This window comes from Pristiophorus japonicus, chromosome 1, assembly GCF_044704955.1.
Source record: "Pristiophorus japonicus isolate sPriJap1 chromosome 1, sPriJap1.hap1, whole genome shotgun sequence".
NCBI lineage: Eukaryota > Metazoa > Chordata > Chondrichthyes > Pristiophoridae > Pristiophorus > Pristiophorus japonicus.
In genome coordinates, this window is record NC_091977.1 from 87,120,213 (window position 1) to 87,135,627 (window position 15,415).

Below are 15,415 nucleotides of genomic sequence, written 5' to 3' on the forward strand. Positions count from 1 at the left end.
ACTCAGTAGCATCTTTCCCACCTCATTCACTCCACCTATTACCTTCCCCTAGACCCTGCTGGGGAATCACCAATGACAGCCCCTCTCTGTATTTCCTCCAGAATGCACACTCACTTGTGAACAGGGCCCTTGCCATCCACAACCCGATTGTGGAAGATCGAATTGATATCCTGGCTTTGAGTGAATCCTGGCTCAAGGGTGGTGACACCTTGCCCCTTATAGAAGCCTCCCCACCAGGCTCTACTTCCCACCATATACTCTACCAAAAATGCTGTGGTGGCAGTGTAGCCCTTATCAGCAAGCCATATTTTGGTCTTTACCCCTGTTCCTCTGGCACCTTTTCCTCCTTTGAGCACCTTGCACTCTTACACCCCTTTTGCCCCTCCTTTAGAACCCTTGTTGTCCACTCCTTCACTAATTTGCATTTCTCACTGAGATATCCTTCCTTATTCTCTCTGCACTTTACATTGAGTGACTCCTCATCCGAGGTGATTGCAATTTCTTTCTCAGCTCTCCTTGCCCTTTCTCTTCCAAATTCATTGCCCTCCTGTCCTCTCTAAGCCTTTCTCTTCATACAAATTCCCTTACCACATTCATGGCCAGCTCTCTGACCTCACCATATCCTGTGGCCTTACTACTCGCCACTGACACAGCCATCTTTGATCACTTTCTTGTATCTGTCATCACGCACATCCCCTCACTCTCCTTCAGCCACATTTCCTTCTGCATTCGCCTCTGGAAAAAATTCTCTCCCGGCCATTTGCAACCGCATTCTCAAACTTTGTGCTAGATAGCCTTTGGTCCTCCATTCACTTTCAGACCTCTGTAGCTGTTGATTTGCTCGATCATTCCCTCACCAGCAGCTTTGATGCCTTGTCCCCAGCAAAACTTTCACTGTTTCCCATTCTGGTTGTTCCCTCTGGTACTATCGCAACCGTTGCTCCTGCAAGTCCAAGGGGAGCAAACTTGAGTGTACCTCGTGCTCAACTGCCTTCGCCAGTTTTTGCCAGATCTGGCTGGATCACATCGTGCTGTACTGTGCCTTGCTCTACTCTGCCAAAATGGTCTACTACTTTAGGATCATCTTGGACAGCAGAGATAATCCTGGTTCTTTTTCTCTAATATCAATTACCTCCTTAAACCCCTCTCCCCAACCCTCCGCCTTCCTCTCTAACAAGTGTGCGAAGCTCATGGATTTGAACATGAGATATAGATAGAGACTATCCATTTCGGTGTCTCTGCTGCTACAATCTCTCACCTTATTGTTTGTGGCCTAACAGGTGGTCCCTTTAAGTCTGTCTATAAGTTCCTTCTCTTCATAATTTTAAACACCTCTATTAAATCACCCCATTATCCTGTCTGTTCTAATGAAAACAGCCCCAAATTTTTGCCGAAATTACGACTGGGTTTTCGCCATGATTTGACCCTCCGCGGCAAAAACCTAGCCAGCGAGATCCTCAGGTACCTTTTTGCGGCGGCGCTTTCAAGTACGGCCAGGGAGAGGTGCACCGACGTGAAACGCCACGGATTGCGTTATCATTGTACTTTCGGCACTCTCCCGACCTGAACGCTGTGCCAAGAACACCGACTGTCGGTGCAGCCTTGCCAGCAACAGTAAATATGAAGACCTGCAAAAATGTAAGTTAAAGTTTTTATTTTTGAATTATTTTTCACCGATTTAGTAGGTAAGGGTTTTGTGAATGTTTTTGTAATTTTTTTTGTTTTGCGCCCCCCCCCTCCCAAAGCGTCTCTCGCAGTGCTACCGGCCCCGGATTAAAGTTGCTGCAGCTCGTGGTTTGCACCGCGAATCCTCATGCAACACTGACTTCACCGGGCACAGACGTAAAGGCCAAAAGTTAGGCCGAAAAACGGTAATGCAGCGAAAAATTTTAATTTTGGTGTAAAACTACCGGAAAACCGAAAATCTAGCCCAAAATCTCCCGTTTATATTTCATCGTAGCATGCATCCTCCTAGTGAATCTGTGCTGCATCATCTCTATTGCTTCAACAATCTTCCACCAACTCCATCCCCTCTCTCTAGTCACTGTCTGAGGTTGAATCAGTCCGTTCGCATCCTTGCCACCCTATTTGACCCTGAGATGAGATTCTGACCACATATCCGCTCTATTACCAAGACTGCCTACTTCCCCCTCTAACATCACCCATCTCCACTCCTGCCTGCTTCAGCTCATCTGCTGCTGAAACCCTCATCCATGCCTTTGTTACCTCGAGACGCGACTATTCTAATGCTCTTTTGGCCGGCCTCCCATCTTCCACCCTCTATAAACTTGAGTTCATTCAAAACTCTGTTGTCCATATCTTAACTCGCAAGAAGTCCCGTTCACTCATCACCCCTCCACTCGCTGACCTTCATTGCCTCCCATTTTGGCAAAGCCTTGATTTTAAAATTCTCACACAAACCCCTCATTGGCCTCATCTCTTCCTATCTCTGTAACATAAGAACATAAGAAATAGGAACAGGAGTAGGCCATACAGGAGTAACCCTCGAGCCTGTTCTGCCATTCAATAAGATCATTGCTGATCTGATCATGGACTCAGCTCCATTTCCCTGCCCACTCCCCATAACCTCTTATCCCCTTATCGTTTAAGAAACTGTCTATTTCTGTCTGAAATTTATTCAATGTCCCAGCTTCCACAGCTCTCTGAGGCAGCGAATTCCACAGATTTACAACCCTCTAAGAGAAGGAATTTCTCCTCATCTCTGTTTTAAATGGGCGGCCCCTTATTCTAAGATCATGCCGTCGAGTTCTAGTCTCCTCCATCAGTGGAAACATCCTCTCTGCATCCACCTTGTCAAGATCCGCTATGATTTTATTTGTTTCGATAAGATCACCTCTCATTCTTCTGAATTCCAATGAGTGGAGGCCCAACCTATTCAACCCTTCCTCATAAGTCAACCCCCTCATCGCCGGAATCAACCTAGTGAACCTTCTCTGAACTGCCTCCAAAGCAAGTATATCGTTTTGTAAATATGGAAACCAAAACTGCACACAGTATAAGAACATAAGAACATAAGAATTGGGAACAGGAGTAGGCCATCTAGCCCCTCGAGCCTGCTCCGCCATTCAACAAGATCATGGCTGATCTGGCCGTGGACTCAGCTCCACTTACCTGCCCGCTCCCCATAACCCTTAATTCCCTTATTGGTTAAAAATCTATCTATCTGTGATTTGAATACATTCAATGAGCTAGCCTCCTTGGGCAGAGAATTCCACAGATTCCCAACCCTCTGGGAGAAGAAATTCCTTCTCAACTTGGTTTTAAATGAGCTCCCCCGTATTTTGAGGCTGTGCCCCCTAGTTCTAGTCTCCCCGACCAGTGGAAACGACCTCTCTGCTTCTATCTTGTCTATCCCTTTCATTATTTTAAATGTTTCTATAAGATCACCCCTCATCCTTTTGAACTCCAATGAGTAAAGACCCAGTCTACTCAATCTATTATCATAAGGTAACTCCCTCATCTCCGGAATCAGCCGAGTGAATCGTCTCTGTACCCCCTCCAAGGCTAGTATATCCTTTCTTAAGTAAGGTGACCAAAACTGCACGCAGTACTCCAGGTGCGGCCTCACCAATACCCTGTACAGTTGCAGCAGGACCTCCCTGCTTTTGTACTCCATCCCTCTCGCAATGAAGGCCAACATTCCATTCACCTTCCTGATTACCTGCTGCACCTGCAAACTAACTTTTTGGGATTCATGCACAAGGACCCCCAGGTCCCTCTGCACCGCAGCATGTTGTAATTTCTCCCCATTCAAATAATATTCCCTTTTACTGTTTTTTTTTCCAAGGTGGATGACCTCACATTTTCCGACATTGTACTCCATCTGCCAAACCTTAGCCCATTCGCTTAACCTATCTAAATCTCTTTGCAGCCTCTCTGTGTCCTCTACACAACCCGCTTTCCCACTAATTTTTGTGTCATCTGCAAATTTTGTTACACTACACTCTGTCCCCTCTTCCAGGTCATCTATGTATATTGTAAACAGTTGTGGACCCAGCACCGATCCCTGTGGCACACCACTAACCACCGATTTCCAACCTGAAAAGGACCCATTTATCCCGACTCTCTGCTTTCTGTTCGCCAGCCAATTCTCTATCCATGCTAATACATTTCCTCTGACTCCGCGTACCTTTATCTTCTGCAGTAACCTTTTGTGTGGCACCTTATCGAATGCCTTTTGGAAATCTAAATACACCACATCCATCGGTACACCTCTATCCACCATGCTCGTTATATCCTCAAAGAATTCCAGTAAGTTAGTTAAACATGATTTCCCCTTCATGAATCCATGTTGCGTCTGCTTGATTGCACTATTCCTATCTAGATGTCCCGCTATTTCTTCCTTAATGATAGCTTCAAGCATTTTCCCCACTACAGATATTAAACTAACCCGCCTATAGTTAGTTACCTGCCTTTTGTCTGCCCCCTTTTTTAAACAGAGGCGTTACATTAGCTGCTTTCCAATCTGCTGGTACCTCCCCAGAGTCCAGAGAATTTTGGTAGATTATAACGAATGCATCTGCTATAACTTCCGCCATCTCTTTTAATACCCTGGGATGCATTTCATCAGGACCAGGGAACTTGTCTATCTTGAGTCCCATTAGCCTGTCCAGCACTACCTCCCTAGTGATAGTGATTGTCTCAAGGTCCTCCCTTCCCACATTCCCGTGACCAGCAATTTTTGGCATGGTTTTTGTGTCTTCCACTGTGAAGACCGAAGCAAAATAATTGTTTAAGGTCTCAGCCATTTCTACATTTCCCATTACTAAATCCCCCTTCTCATCTTCTAAAGGACCAACATTTACTTTAGTCACTCTCTTCCGTTTTATATCGGTAAAAGCTTTTGCTATCTGTTTTTATGTTTTGCGCAAGTTTACTTTCGTAATCTATCTTTCCTTTCTTTATTGCTTTCTTCGTCATTCTTTGCTGTCGTTTAAAAGTTTCCCAATCTTCTAGTATCCCACTAACCTTGGCCACCTTATACGCATTGGTTTTTAATTTGATACTCTCCTTTATTTCCTTGGTTATCCACGGCTGATTATCCCTTCTCCTACCGCCCTTCTTTTTCACTGGAATATATTTTTGTTGAGCACTATGAAAGAGCTCCTTAAAATTCCTCCACTGTTCCTCAATTGTGCCACCGTTTAGTCTGTGTTCCCAGTCTACTTTAGCTAACTCTGCCCTCATCCCACTGTAGTCCCCTTTGTTTAAGCATAGTATGCTCGTTTGAGACACTACTTCTTTATTACAAATTCAACCATACTGTGATCACTCATTCCGAGAGGATCTTTTACTAGGAGATCGTTTATTATTCCTGTCTCATTAAACAGGACCAGATCTAAGATAGCTTGCTCCCTTGTAGGTTCTGTAACACACTGTTCTACAAAACAATCCCGTATGCATTCTATGAATTCCTCCTCCAGGCTATCCCGTGCGATTTGATTTGACCAATCGATATGTAGATTAAAATCCCCCATGATTATTGCCATTCCTTTTTCACATGCCTCTATTATTCCCTTGATTATAAAGGGAATAATAGAGGCATGTGAAGTTATTAGTTGGGGGCCTATAAACTACGCCCACCAGTGACTTTTTCCCCTTACAATCTCTAATCTCCACCCATAATGATTCAACATTTTGTTCATTCGAGCCAATATCATCTCTCACAACTGCCCTGTCATCTCTCACATTCTTTATTAACAGAGCTACCCCACCTCCTTTCCCTTCTTGTCTATCCTTTCGAATTGTCAGATACCCCTGTATGTTTAATTCCCAGTCTTGGCCACCCTGCAACCACGTTTCTGTAATGGCCACCAAATCATACCTATTTGTAATGAGTTGTGCCGTCAACTCATTTACTTTATTTCGAATGCTGCATGCCTTTAGGTAAAGTGTTTTAATACTAGCTTTTAAATCATGATTTTTAGTTTTGACCCCTCCTGCAGCCCCTTTATATTCATACATGTTGTCCCTTCCTATCACCTTGTGGTTTACACTTACCTCAGTGCTACTCTGCTCTGTTGCCTCCTGCCTTTTGCATTCTTTCTTGTGGTCCTGTTCATCTGCGCTCTCACCCACTCTAACTAGCTCAGAGCCTCTCCTGGGTTCCGAATACTCCTTGCATTGAGGCACCGAGCTTTCAGCCTTGCCTTTTTATTACACTTTGACCCTTTAGAATTTTGCTGTACATTGGCCCTTTTTGTTTTTTGCAAGACAAGTGGGTCTGCAGTGACCCTTGGGTTACTCTCCTCATGCTTTGCTTGATAATTTGTACTGCACGTTCTGCTTACCTGTTGGACGCAGACTTGAATGATGCTGACCTTACATGTTTTATGCTATTAATTTTTATAAACTCCTGAAACTCCTGACTGGTGAAGCACGACCCTTTGTCGCTTACCACCATGTCAGGCAGACCATGTGTCGCGAACATGACATTGAGATTCTCTATGGTTGCCGTGGACGTACTGGATGATATGGTTATGCATTCTATCCACTTCAAATAAGCATCCACCACCACTAAAAATATCTTGCCCAGGAAGGGACCTACAAAATCTACATGGATCCTGGACCAAGGTTTAGATGGCCACGACCATAGACTCAGCGGCGATTCCGCTGATGCACGCATGCTTCCAGCTCAGAATCAATTCCTGGTCAATGCCTTTATTATCACTATACCAGGATGTGTGCTGTGTAACTCACGCAAAAGCTTCTCTCTCCCTTTCTTAAGCATTACAACTCGATTGCTCCACCATTGGGGGCCATACCATCAGCTGCCTGAGCCCTTTAGATGCCTGAGCCCTAGGCTCTGGAATTGCTTCCCTAGGACTTTTGCCGCACTACCTCGCTCTCCTCGCGTAAGATGCTCCTTAATACCTACCTCTTTGACCAAGCTTTCGGTCAGCTGTCCTAATATCTCCTTATATAGCTTGATGTAAAATTTTGTTTGATAAAGGCACTATTGGGCTGAAATTGCCCCTGCCCTTAAGGCCTGCTACCGCCAGATATCGGCGGCCACGCTGCAGAGTGGAACGTCTGCCGATTTTTCGTGGAATGGCCGCCATTTTGAAAATTCCGTTCCTGCGGTATCCCGGCGGTGATCCGCTCTCCCCACTACCGCTCTGCTGCTGCTAATCTGTCCTAAGTAAATCATCAGAGTGCGCACCGCCGACTTCCCTCCCCACCCACCGATCGCGAAATTCCGCCGAGAAAATCTTGCTGCCGCCGCTCGGTGCCACCTACAGCTTTTTCTGCCAGTGCACGGAGTGTGTTCAAAATGGCAGTGTGGCTGCCATTAAAGGGGAGGACCTACTGCTGTGGTCGCCATCTTATTTTTTGGTTGGCTGATTGCCATGTCGGGCCGATAATTATCCCCCCGGGTTCGGCCAAAACAGGCAGCCTGGCACCCCCTCTTGTGGGGCCGAAATTGGCCACTGCCGGAAACACGGCGCACCTACCCTGTTTCAGATGTTTTTACCGATGCAGTTGATGCGGTGGTCTCTTGCGCGTAATTATGCTCTTTTGGCTTTTTCTCCCAGCGGCCTGAAAGTCGGTCATAATGAGGCTCAGTGGACCTAACCTAAATAATGGCAGCGACTCGCCCCTTTAAATGAAGGGGAGAGACATGGTGACGTGCCAGCGCGATGACGTTGTCAGTGCTACGCTGATGAGTAACAGCGAGGACAGTCCGTCCGCCCCCAACTTCCGCCCCTCTCATGTGCTCACTGCCGCACATCTGCCCCTACTTCCGGGCCGCTGGAAAAAAAAGCCAAAAGTGCGCAATTTCGCTTCAGAGGCTACCGCATCAACTGCGTCGGTTAAAACATCTGAAACAGGGTAGGTACGCCATGTTTCCGGCGGTGGGCAATTTCTGCCCCTATATAAATACAAGTCGTTGTAGATATATTTGTAGAATACTTTACTGTTTTTTGAGATTCTTTCCTCTACAACTTCTCTTAACCTTTCTTCCTTACTTTCTAGTATTCTTGTTGTTTGTATCATACCTACAGCCCCAAATGCCTTCTTCTTCAATGTTTGTTTCTAACTTCTTTACTATCATGGCATCCCGAAACTTGGGGGTTGAAATTCGGTATCACTTTTGTTAAAGGAGAGTGCTCGCTGCAAGCACTGCAGTGGGGCAAGAGGCCTCCACTACGCCACTTGGGATGTGGGGTGCCGTGCCCACAGCCTGGCACAGAACGGAATGCTGGGCTCCATGAAATATACAACGGAAAGTCAGCCGTGTAAAAAAAATGGCGGCGCGAACTTCCCCTTTATTTTTCACCCCGCGTGCGGCCTGGTTCGTGAGCCGCGAGGTTGGCGCTGACATCGCCCACGGCGGCCTCACTAAATGCTGTCGAATTTCCGCTGCAGGGCAAAAACAGGTTGCTGCGCACACCGATGATGACGCAGCGGCCCGGGGAGCTCCCGATGGAAGCAGGGCGCTGCCGGTTTTTTGCGCCTCTGCCAAGTCCCACGCAAAGTTGCGGGAGCTGGTAGCGGCCCCCTCCCCCGGATGAGAAATCGTTTGCGCCCCGTTAGTGCCCTCAGGGATGCCCTCAGGAGCGCTAACGGGAAGCGCAAACAATGCGAATTTCTCCTCCCTGACATCTCATTGTTGATATACAGTCTTGTGCCAATTTCTCTTTCTACTTTATGTTAGCTATCTCACTCCTCACCTTTCTAAAAATCTGCCGTATTCTGATACCTTTATTTTTGTACATTTTTCCTTTCTATTTGGACCTTAACCTATATCATATTATGGTCACTATTTTGAAGTTCTCCCCACATTTAACTCATCACCCTGATCTATGGATATGCTGGGATCTGCCCTCTGTTAGGATTCGCCTTGTGGAGACGGAGCCTGTGCTCACGTCAAAACAGGCCAAAGGCATAAGAGGAGGGAGGCCCAGGGACCACCAGGGCCTTAATCCGTTTCTGGCCTATCCTACACTGGGCGGTAAGAATAGGCGGTATTGGCCGCTTGGTTATTAGAAATGGAGCCCAGCCTGGGATATGGCTCCAAAGACAGCGGGTAAATCTTTTTCTTCATATCGGTAAACCAAGACTTTCATTTGTCTCGTTTGTTCTGACCTGTTTGTCCTTTCCCTTCTGGACGGTGATGTGTTCAGTGATTTTTGTTATTATTTCCAAGATTCTAACATTCACTGTTGTTCTTTTTACCACGATTAATTGGGAATAAATTTTGATTGAGAAATTTCAACTTGATTGATAGTTTCAGAGGAATCTGTTCCTCTTTAAATCTGGTATGTGTTTCAACCTACTGCTCAAAAGAATTATGGTTCTCAAACACGCATGGAAATTGGACTTACCGATACATTCAGTGCCTGAGGGGGTTGCTCGGAATCCATCGCTGCAGTCACATCTGTAACTACCAACAATGTTTATACAGCGTCCATTTTCACAGATGCCTGGCTTGCTCCAGCACTCATTGTCATCTAGAATTGGGCAAGATTCAAGACAAATTTAAAAATAAAAAAATGAATCAAAATTCTAAAAAAAATTACTTTGATTCTTTCCCCACCTGTAAAAAAAAATGTTTACATCAAGTTATTTTTCAAGCCATTACTGAGCTTCTCAATATCTGTATAAATCTCAGGGCTTATTTGACACAAAGGGGCGGGATCGTAATGTGTGGTAATAGTAAATCTAGGTTAACATAAGAATGTAAGAAATAGGAGCAGTCGTAGGCCATTTGACCCCTAGAGCCTGCTCCGCCATTCAATAACAACATGGCCGATCTGATCTTGCCTGAACTCCACTTCCCTGTCTGCTCCCCATAACCTCTGACTCCCTTATCATTCAAAAATCTGTCTATCTCCACCTTTAATATATTCAATGACCCAGCCTCCACAGCTCTCTGGGGTAGAGAATTCCAAAGATTCACGACCCTCTGGGAGAATAAATTCCTCCTCATCTTCATTTCAAATGGATGAGCCCTTATTCTGAAGCGCTTGTCCACATGGTTGCAGGGACCACTTGAAATTGGTGCTGTCACCTCAATTATCATGAGGCAGGTGTGGAACTAACACTACCTTTTGGCTGCACACCTGTTTGGAGTGAGGGAAATAAGCAGTTATCTGATGGCCGACTGGCTGCCCAGAAGTGAAATTCTCCATTTGACTTCATAAGATGATGATCCGGAGATGTATACGCCCAAGTTCCTCCTACTCCACAACCCCCAACCCCTTTCGCTCCAGGATAAGTCAGGTGCGCTTTGCATGAATACTTAGCCTGACTTTGGTTGATTCGAGCCATATTTCTAGATACAGCTATTTTAAATACATGAATGAGCATGGGATGAGATTAATGCCGGAAATTAGCACAGGCTCTAAATCAGGGGAGGGAACTTGTGCACTGTTGCAGTCCTCTTATTGCAGCACACATTCCAGCTGTTTTCTTTTGAGAAATAGCAGCCATTTGGCCACAATGGCTGCAGCATAGCTGCGCTGGAGTGAAGAATGAAAAAAACTTATCTGAGGCAAATGAAGTTGCTGGCTTCCCCTTTACAGATCCTGGGGTCTGAGGAGCTTAAAGCTCAATTACCATGAACAGTCTTCTTTCCTGACAGCTGCACAACGAACCCCCTGGAAAATGACTTGGAAGATATTATGATGTCACTTCTGTGTCATTTACATACTATTTAAATGCTCATTTCTATTTCAGTTGGGAGCTTCCTGTCCATGGTGGGACTGCCCCAGGAAATGCACCTCAAGCGCATGCAGGGCAGAGAGCTAAAGTTCTGCTTCTACTTCCCTTCCATAACAATCTGACACATTTTTGGGCATTTACTGTAACTGAATGTTTTCTCATGAACAGAACTATCAGTAACACAGGGTTATTCATTTTCTATAATAGTGAATGTTCCTGAGAATTGATTCACAAAATGACGTAATTCAACCCACATTTCATATCTTTTGTAGTTAGTCAAAAATGTCTTACCCACACAACCATCTCCGTCAGGTCTGCGAACCATTCCAGGTGGGCAGATACACATAAAGGTACCAATCAGGTTTTTGCACATCATGCCTCTAGATTCACAGTCGTGGAGTTCCTGAGCGCATTCGTCGAGGTCTGTGATGAAACAAGAAGATGGAAGGTAGGTTCACTCAACGAGACAAAATAAAACAAATTCCAGATTTGGGGTATCTAACATACTGGATTATTATTAAAAAATATTGATTAAAAGATAGAAACTAAAGAGAAAAGATGAACTGTACATTCATAAGTCAGCACCATTTTTGCTGTTTGACGCTGCAACCAGCCAATTATATTCAAAGTCAAAAGCAGTAAAAGGTAGATGGCACATTATGATATTATTTGGTTTCTCGAGTGGCACATGCCATTGATAGACTGCAGTCTTTGGGGCCTGATCGGCTCACGTAGAAAATAGGTGCAGGAGCAGGCCATTTGCTATGATCATTGCTGATCATGGCTGATCATGCACTTCAGTACCCCATTCCTGCTTTCTCTTCATACCCCTTGATCCCTTTAGCCATAAGGGCCACATCTAACTCCTTTTTGAATATATCTAACGAACTGGCCTCAACAACTTTCTGTGGTAGAGAATTCCACAGGTTCACAATTCTCTGAGTGAATGTGAGTGCAGTGTGGAACATTTCCAACAAAACCACAGGATTAGATTTGGGTCCCACTTGAACAACAATACGATGCCAGGCTGGAGCATAGAAACCAGCAAAAACATAGAAACAAGTAAAAACATAGAAACAAGCAGAAACAGGAACAGGCCATTTGGCTCAACAAGCCAGTCTTTTTTTGATACATCAGTTCACCCCGACTGCTTTTCTCACCATACATGTAATTGTGTCTTAAACCTATTTGCACTGTCTATTTCAATGGCTGCCTACAGCTGTAATGGATGAGAAAGTTTTGCTCAACTTTCCTTCTTAATGCTAATTTTTAACTTATGTCCTGTGGTGTTTGAACCTTAACCGCAGTAAAAAAAAATTGCCAGGATCAACTGTCAATTACCTGCATGATATTGTAAACTTCAATTATATAAGTTCTGTGCCTCTTTTCCAAAGAAAACAACTTCCTTAATCCCTTTGTCAAAATGTACAATCCTGATATAGGGAATCACCATTTTCCTTGGAACTGCACTCTTTCAACGGCAATAATATTCTTCTTATGATTGGGTGATTAGAATGAGTAACTATGGGATAACCTGCATTGACAAACAAGACTGTCGTTTATGTCTCTAGTCCAAGCCACACAAGGCCTGGTGGTCGATAGCTGTGTGAGCCTGATGCTTTTCAACTTGCAGACAGTAGAGCTGGCTCTGTTCTCTAACATTTGTCCTCACCTCTGCACATCTTCCTGTCTTCCCTCAAAGTGTAACCAGCAGGACATGTGCATTCGTAGGAACCAAAGGTGTTAATGCAACGGAATGCACACAGGAGTGGGTTCAGGGCACATTCATTTATGTCTGAGCAGAAAAGAAAGAAAAACAAGTTAGAAATTAAGTCACCTCCAAAGCATTTTATGTTACCAGCTACTGCTATGGTAGACTCACACTTTTCAGAATTACAAACTACTCTAAACCAGAATAGGTCCAAGGTGACTGTCATAAATCAACAAATATCAATAATCATAATGAAGATGCACTTCTCGTTTGCAGCCACTTAACAATGCTTCTATCCCAGCTTTTTTATTTTGCTAGGTCACCCACCGGTTTCCCATTGTGCCTAGATCTCGTCAGTGAAGCTGAGGTGGGAGGTCACTACCCATTGTTTCAGCTGATGAGTTGATAGCTTCAAATGTCAAGTTAAATCTCCCAGCTAATTGAGAAATGCTCCCATAGGTACTAGCTTCTCAAACTGCATTTTCACTACAGATTCAAGATGCTGCAAGTCTTTACACAAGTCTCCATTCAGTCTGACCTCATTATCTCTCCCACCATTGACAGATCTCTTTGGTCATCTCTACTTCACCTGCCATCTATTCAATCAGCACGGTGCCCTTTATAGTCTCTCACCTGGGTCCTCAGAATTCCACCATGATCAGTCCCAACACCAGCTGCACTAGGCACACCAGCAGCATCAACACAACACCAACCTTCTCGGCAATCAATTGATGCTGTACAGGACAGAGGGCATCAGCACCTGACCACATTGCTACCTGGGCGCCAGGGATGGCCTCACCATAGCCAGATTTACTTCACTTGACGCTGTACTGTGATGTGCCAGGTTGGCACCATCCCACACCAACAACAGAAAGCATTCCTACAATGCCCAAACCATTCCTTTCACACTCATCAGCATTGTGGCTGGTACCGGTATGTCTCGCCATTCACTGCAACTCACTAAGCCACTTATAAGGTACACACAAATCTGTCCAAGAATGCAAAGTGTTGAAAATGAAGGTTTCAATGTTTGACACCACATTAATAGAAACTTTACATGAACATTGGCTAAAACAAGTACCTACCCTTGTGTGTTGTTAGTTGGTATGATTGGACTAGAATGAGGGTGAGTGTGAGGGTTGGCTAGTGAGATGGGGAATTGATAATGTAGATAGAGGGGGATGGGTGGAGGTGCAAGGTAAGTTGGTGTGCAAGACTACAGCATTTTTTCCTTCACATTTTCTGCTAATAACTGCGCTTGCAAACTGCTCCAAGATGGCTGTAATCATGGAATTGATCATTTTTAGTGACCCACAAGGCTGTGTAAATTCAAAAGACTTTCTCGTGAGTTTTAACACCTCACAGCTGCAAAACACTTGTCTGGGAACTATGGAAAAAGACTGTCCAGGAGATAAGAGAATGAAAGATCTATTCATCATGAGATAAGTGACCCTTTGTTTTAAAACCTAGACAATTACATACACGGTGGGCAGAGATCCAGAAAAACAGTATAAAATGGCTGTAACATGTGAGGTCAAACACTGCAGTCGAGAAGGGCAACTTAGTCAGTTGCCAACCAAAGAGTCACGGACAAATTACTGGGCGCTTGACCACCGGGTAGGTAGTATTAGTTACGTGTGAGTTTTGCTTCAAATTGCTTAAGTATAAAGTAAATAAACGGTAAGTAAAGTAAGTCTTACAGGTTAGGTCTATACAGTAACTGTTGTGTATTGATGCTATTGGATTGTAATTTGTATTCTTTTGTTGCATTTTAAGTAACGATTACCCCGTGAGGGGAAACGAAACATCCTGTGTCCGTATTGTTGTCTCACAATTCCGAACTCTATAAAGTGTAGAGTCAAGACAAGATCTTACAGGCTAAAACCTGCTCATAAAATATACGTCTTGACTCTGTTTAGCGGAAAGAAAAGACAAAATCCTACAGGCTAAAACCTGTCCTTATAAAAAAAAAATAAGTCTCACAGATGTGAGTAACGATATACAGGAGTAGGTTAGGGGAGACAGAGTCAGGTTGAATGTGGCTTTGCAGTAACCTTTCGTGATCTACTAAGAGCATTGAAAGGTTTGCGCCACTGCAGCCTGGTCCACCTGATGACATCCCTGCTTGTGTCCTCACATGCAATGTGCAACCAGGCTGTGTTGGTGTCCTGGGGAGGTCTCATCCGCCCATTGGAAGGGAAGAGAACCTCCCTGCGTGCTGTGACTCCCTTCATTAGCATATGGAGGGAGTCATGGGAGAGCCTGGGTGCAGCTGTGCACCTTTGTGCAGTCATTGTCAGGGTTTGCAGCACCTCAATGCTATAGAACACTGACAGCACAACTGACAAAATAAATTTTAGCATGGTCCCTTGAAGAAAACTGGCTGATGACGCGTCATGAAATGACATCATCAGACTTGCTTACTCCAACTGGCCGGGAAACGCGCTGGGTGGGCTTAATAAGCCAATCAGGGGAAAATCATTCTACACAGCGGGATAGAGCCAGCAGTAAGTCCAGGACCCACCACCGACGTTGCCCACCATGGACTCGTCGAGGTTGGTAAAATCCAGCCCTACAAATGCAAAATAAATGTGCATATCATTACCGTGGATGTGATGTCACACTATTGAAGCGCACTCAGACACATGACTCCCCGCTCAGTGACTGAGGTCACACCTGACCCCCCCCACCCCAATGACTGAGGTCACACCTGAACCCCCCCCCCCCCCACCCCCACACCAATGACTGAGGTCATACCTGACCACCCCACACTGTCTCGGATTAGCCTATCCCCTCTTTCCCTGGTGACTGTGACTGGGCCTTCCCCCAAAGCCTCTTCCTCACCCGCTCTGGTTGCCGTGTTCCCAGACACTTCCAGCACCGACAATCCAGCAGCATGAGGCCAGCCGGAAACTCAAACAACAACCGGTACATGCGCAGTCATGCATGCGGTGTGAGTCACTCTGGCCACTGTACCAGTTGTTGTTTAATTTAGCCTTAGAGCCACAAATTGAC

General features: G+C 45.0%; 1 protein-coding gene across 1 annotated transcript in view; it reads right to left on the reverse strand.

Moving 5' to 3' along the window:
• The window catches only part of fbn2a (fibrillin 2a), a 514,209-nt gene that overhangs the window by 46,325 nt on the left and 452,469 nt on the right, over positions 1-15,415 (reverse strand). The window contains exons 54-56 of the mRNA XM_070881599.1: positions 12,362-12,484; positions 10,981-11,112; positions 9,351-9,476 (exon numbers count right to left, since the gene is read on the reverse strand). Coding sequence (XP_070737700.1) covers positions 9,351-9,476; positions 10,981-11,112; positions 12,362-12,484 — 381 coding nt within the window. The remainder of the gene's footprint in view (positions 1-9,350; positions 9,477-10,980; positions 11,113-12,361; positions 12,485-15,415) is intronic.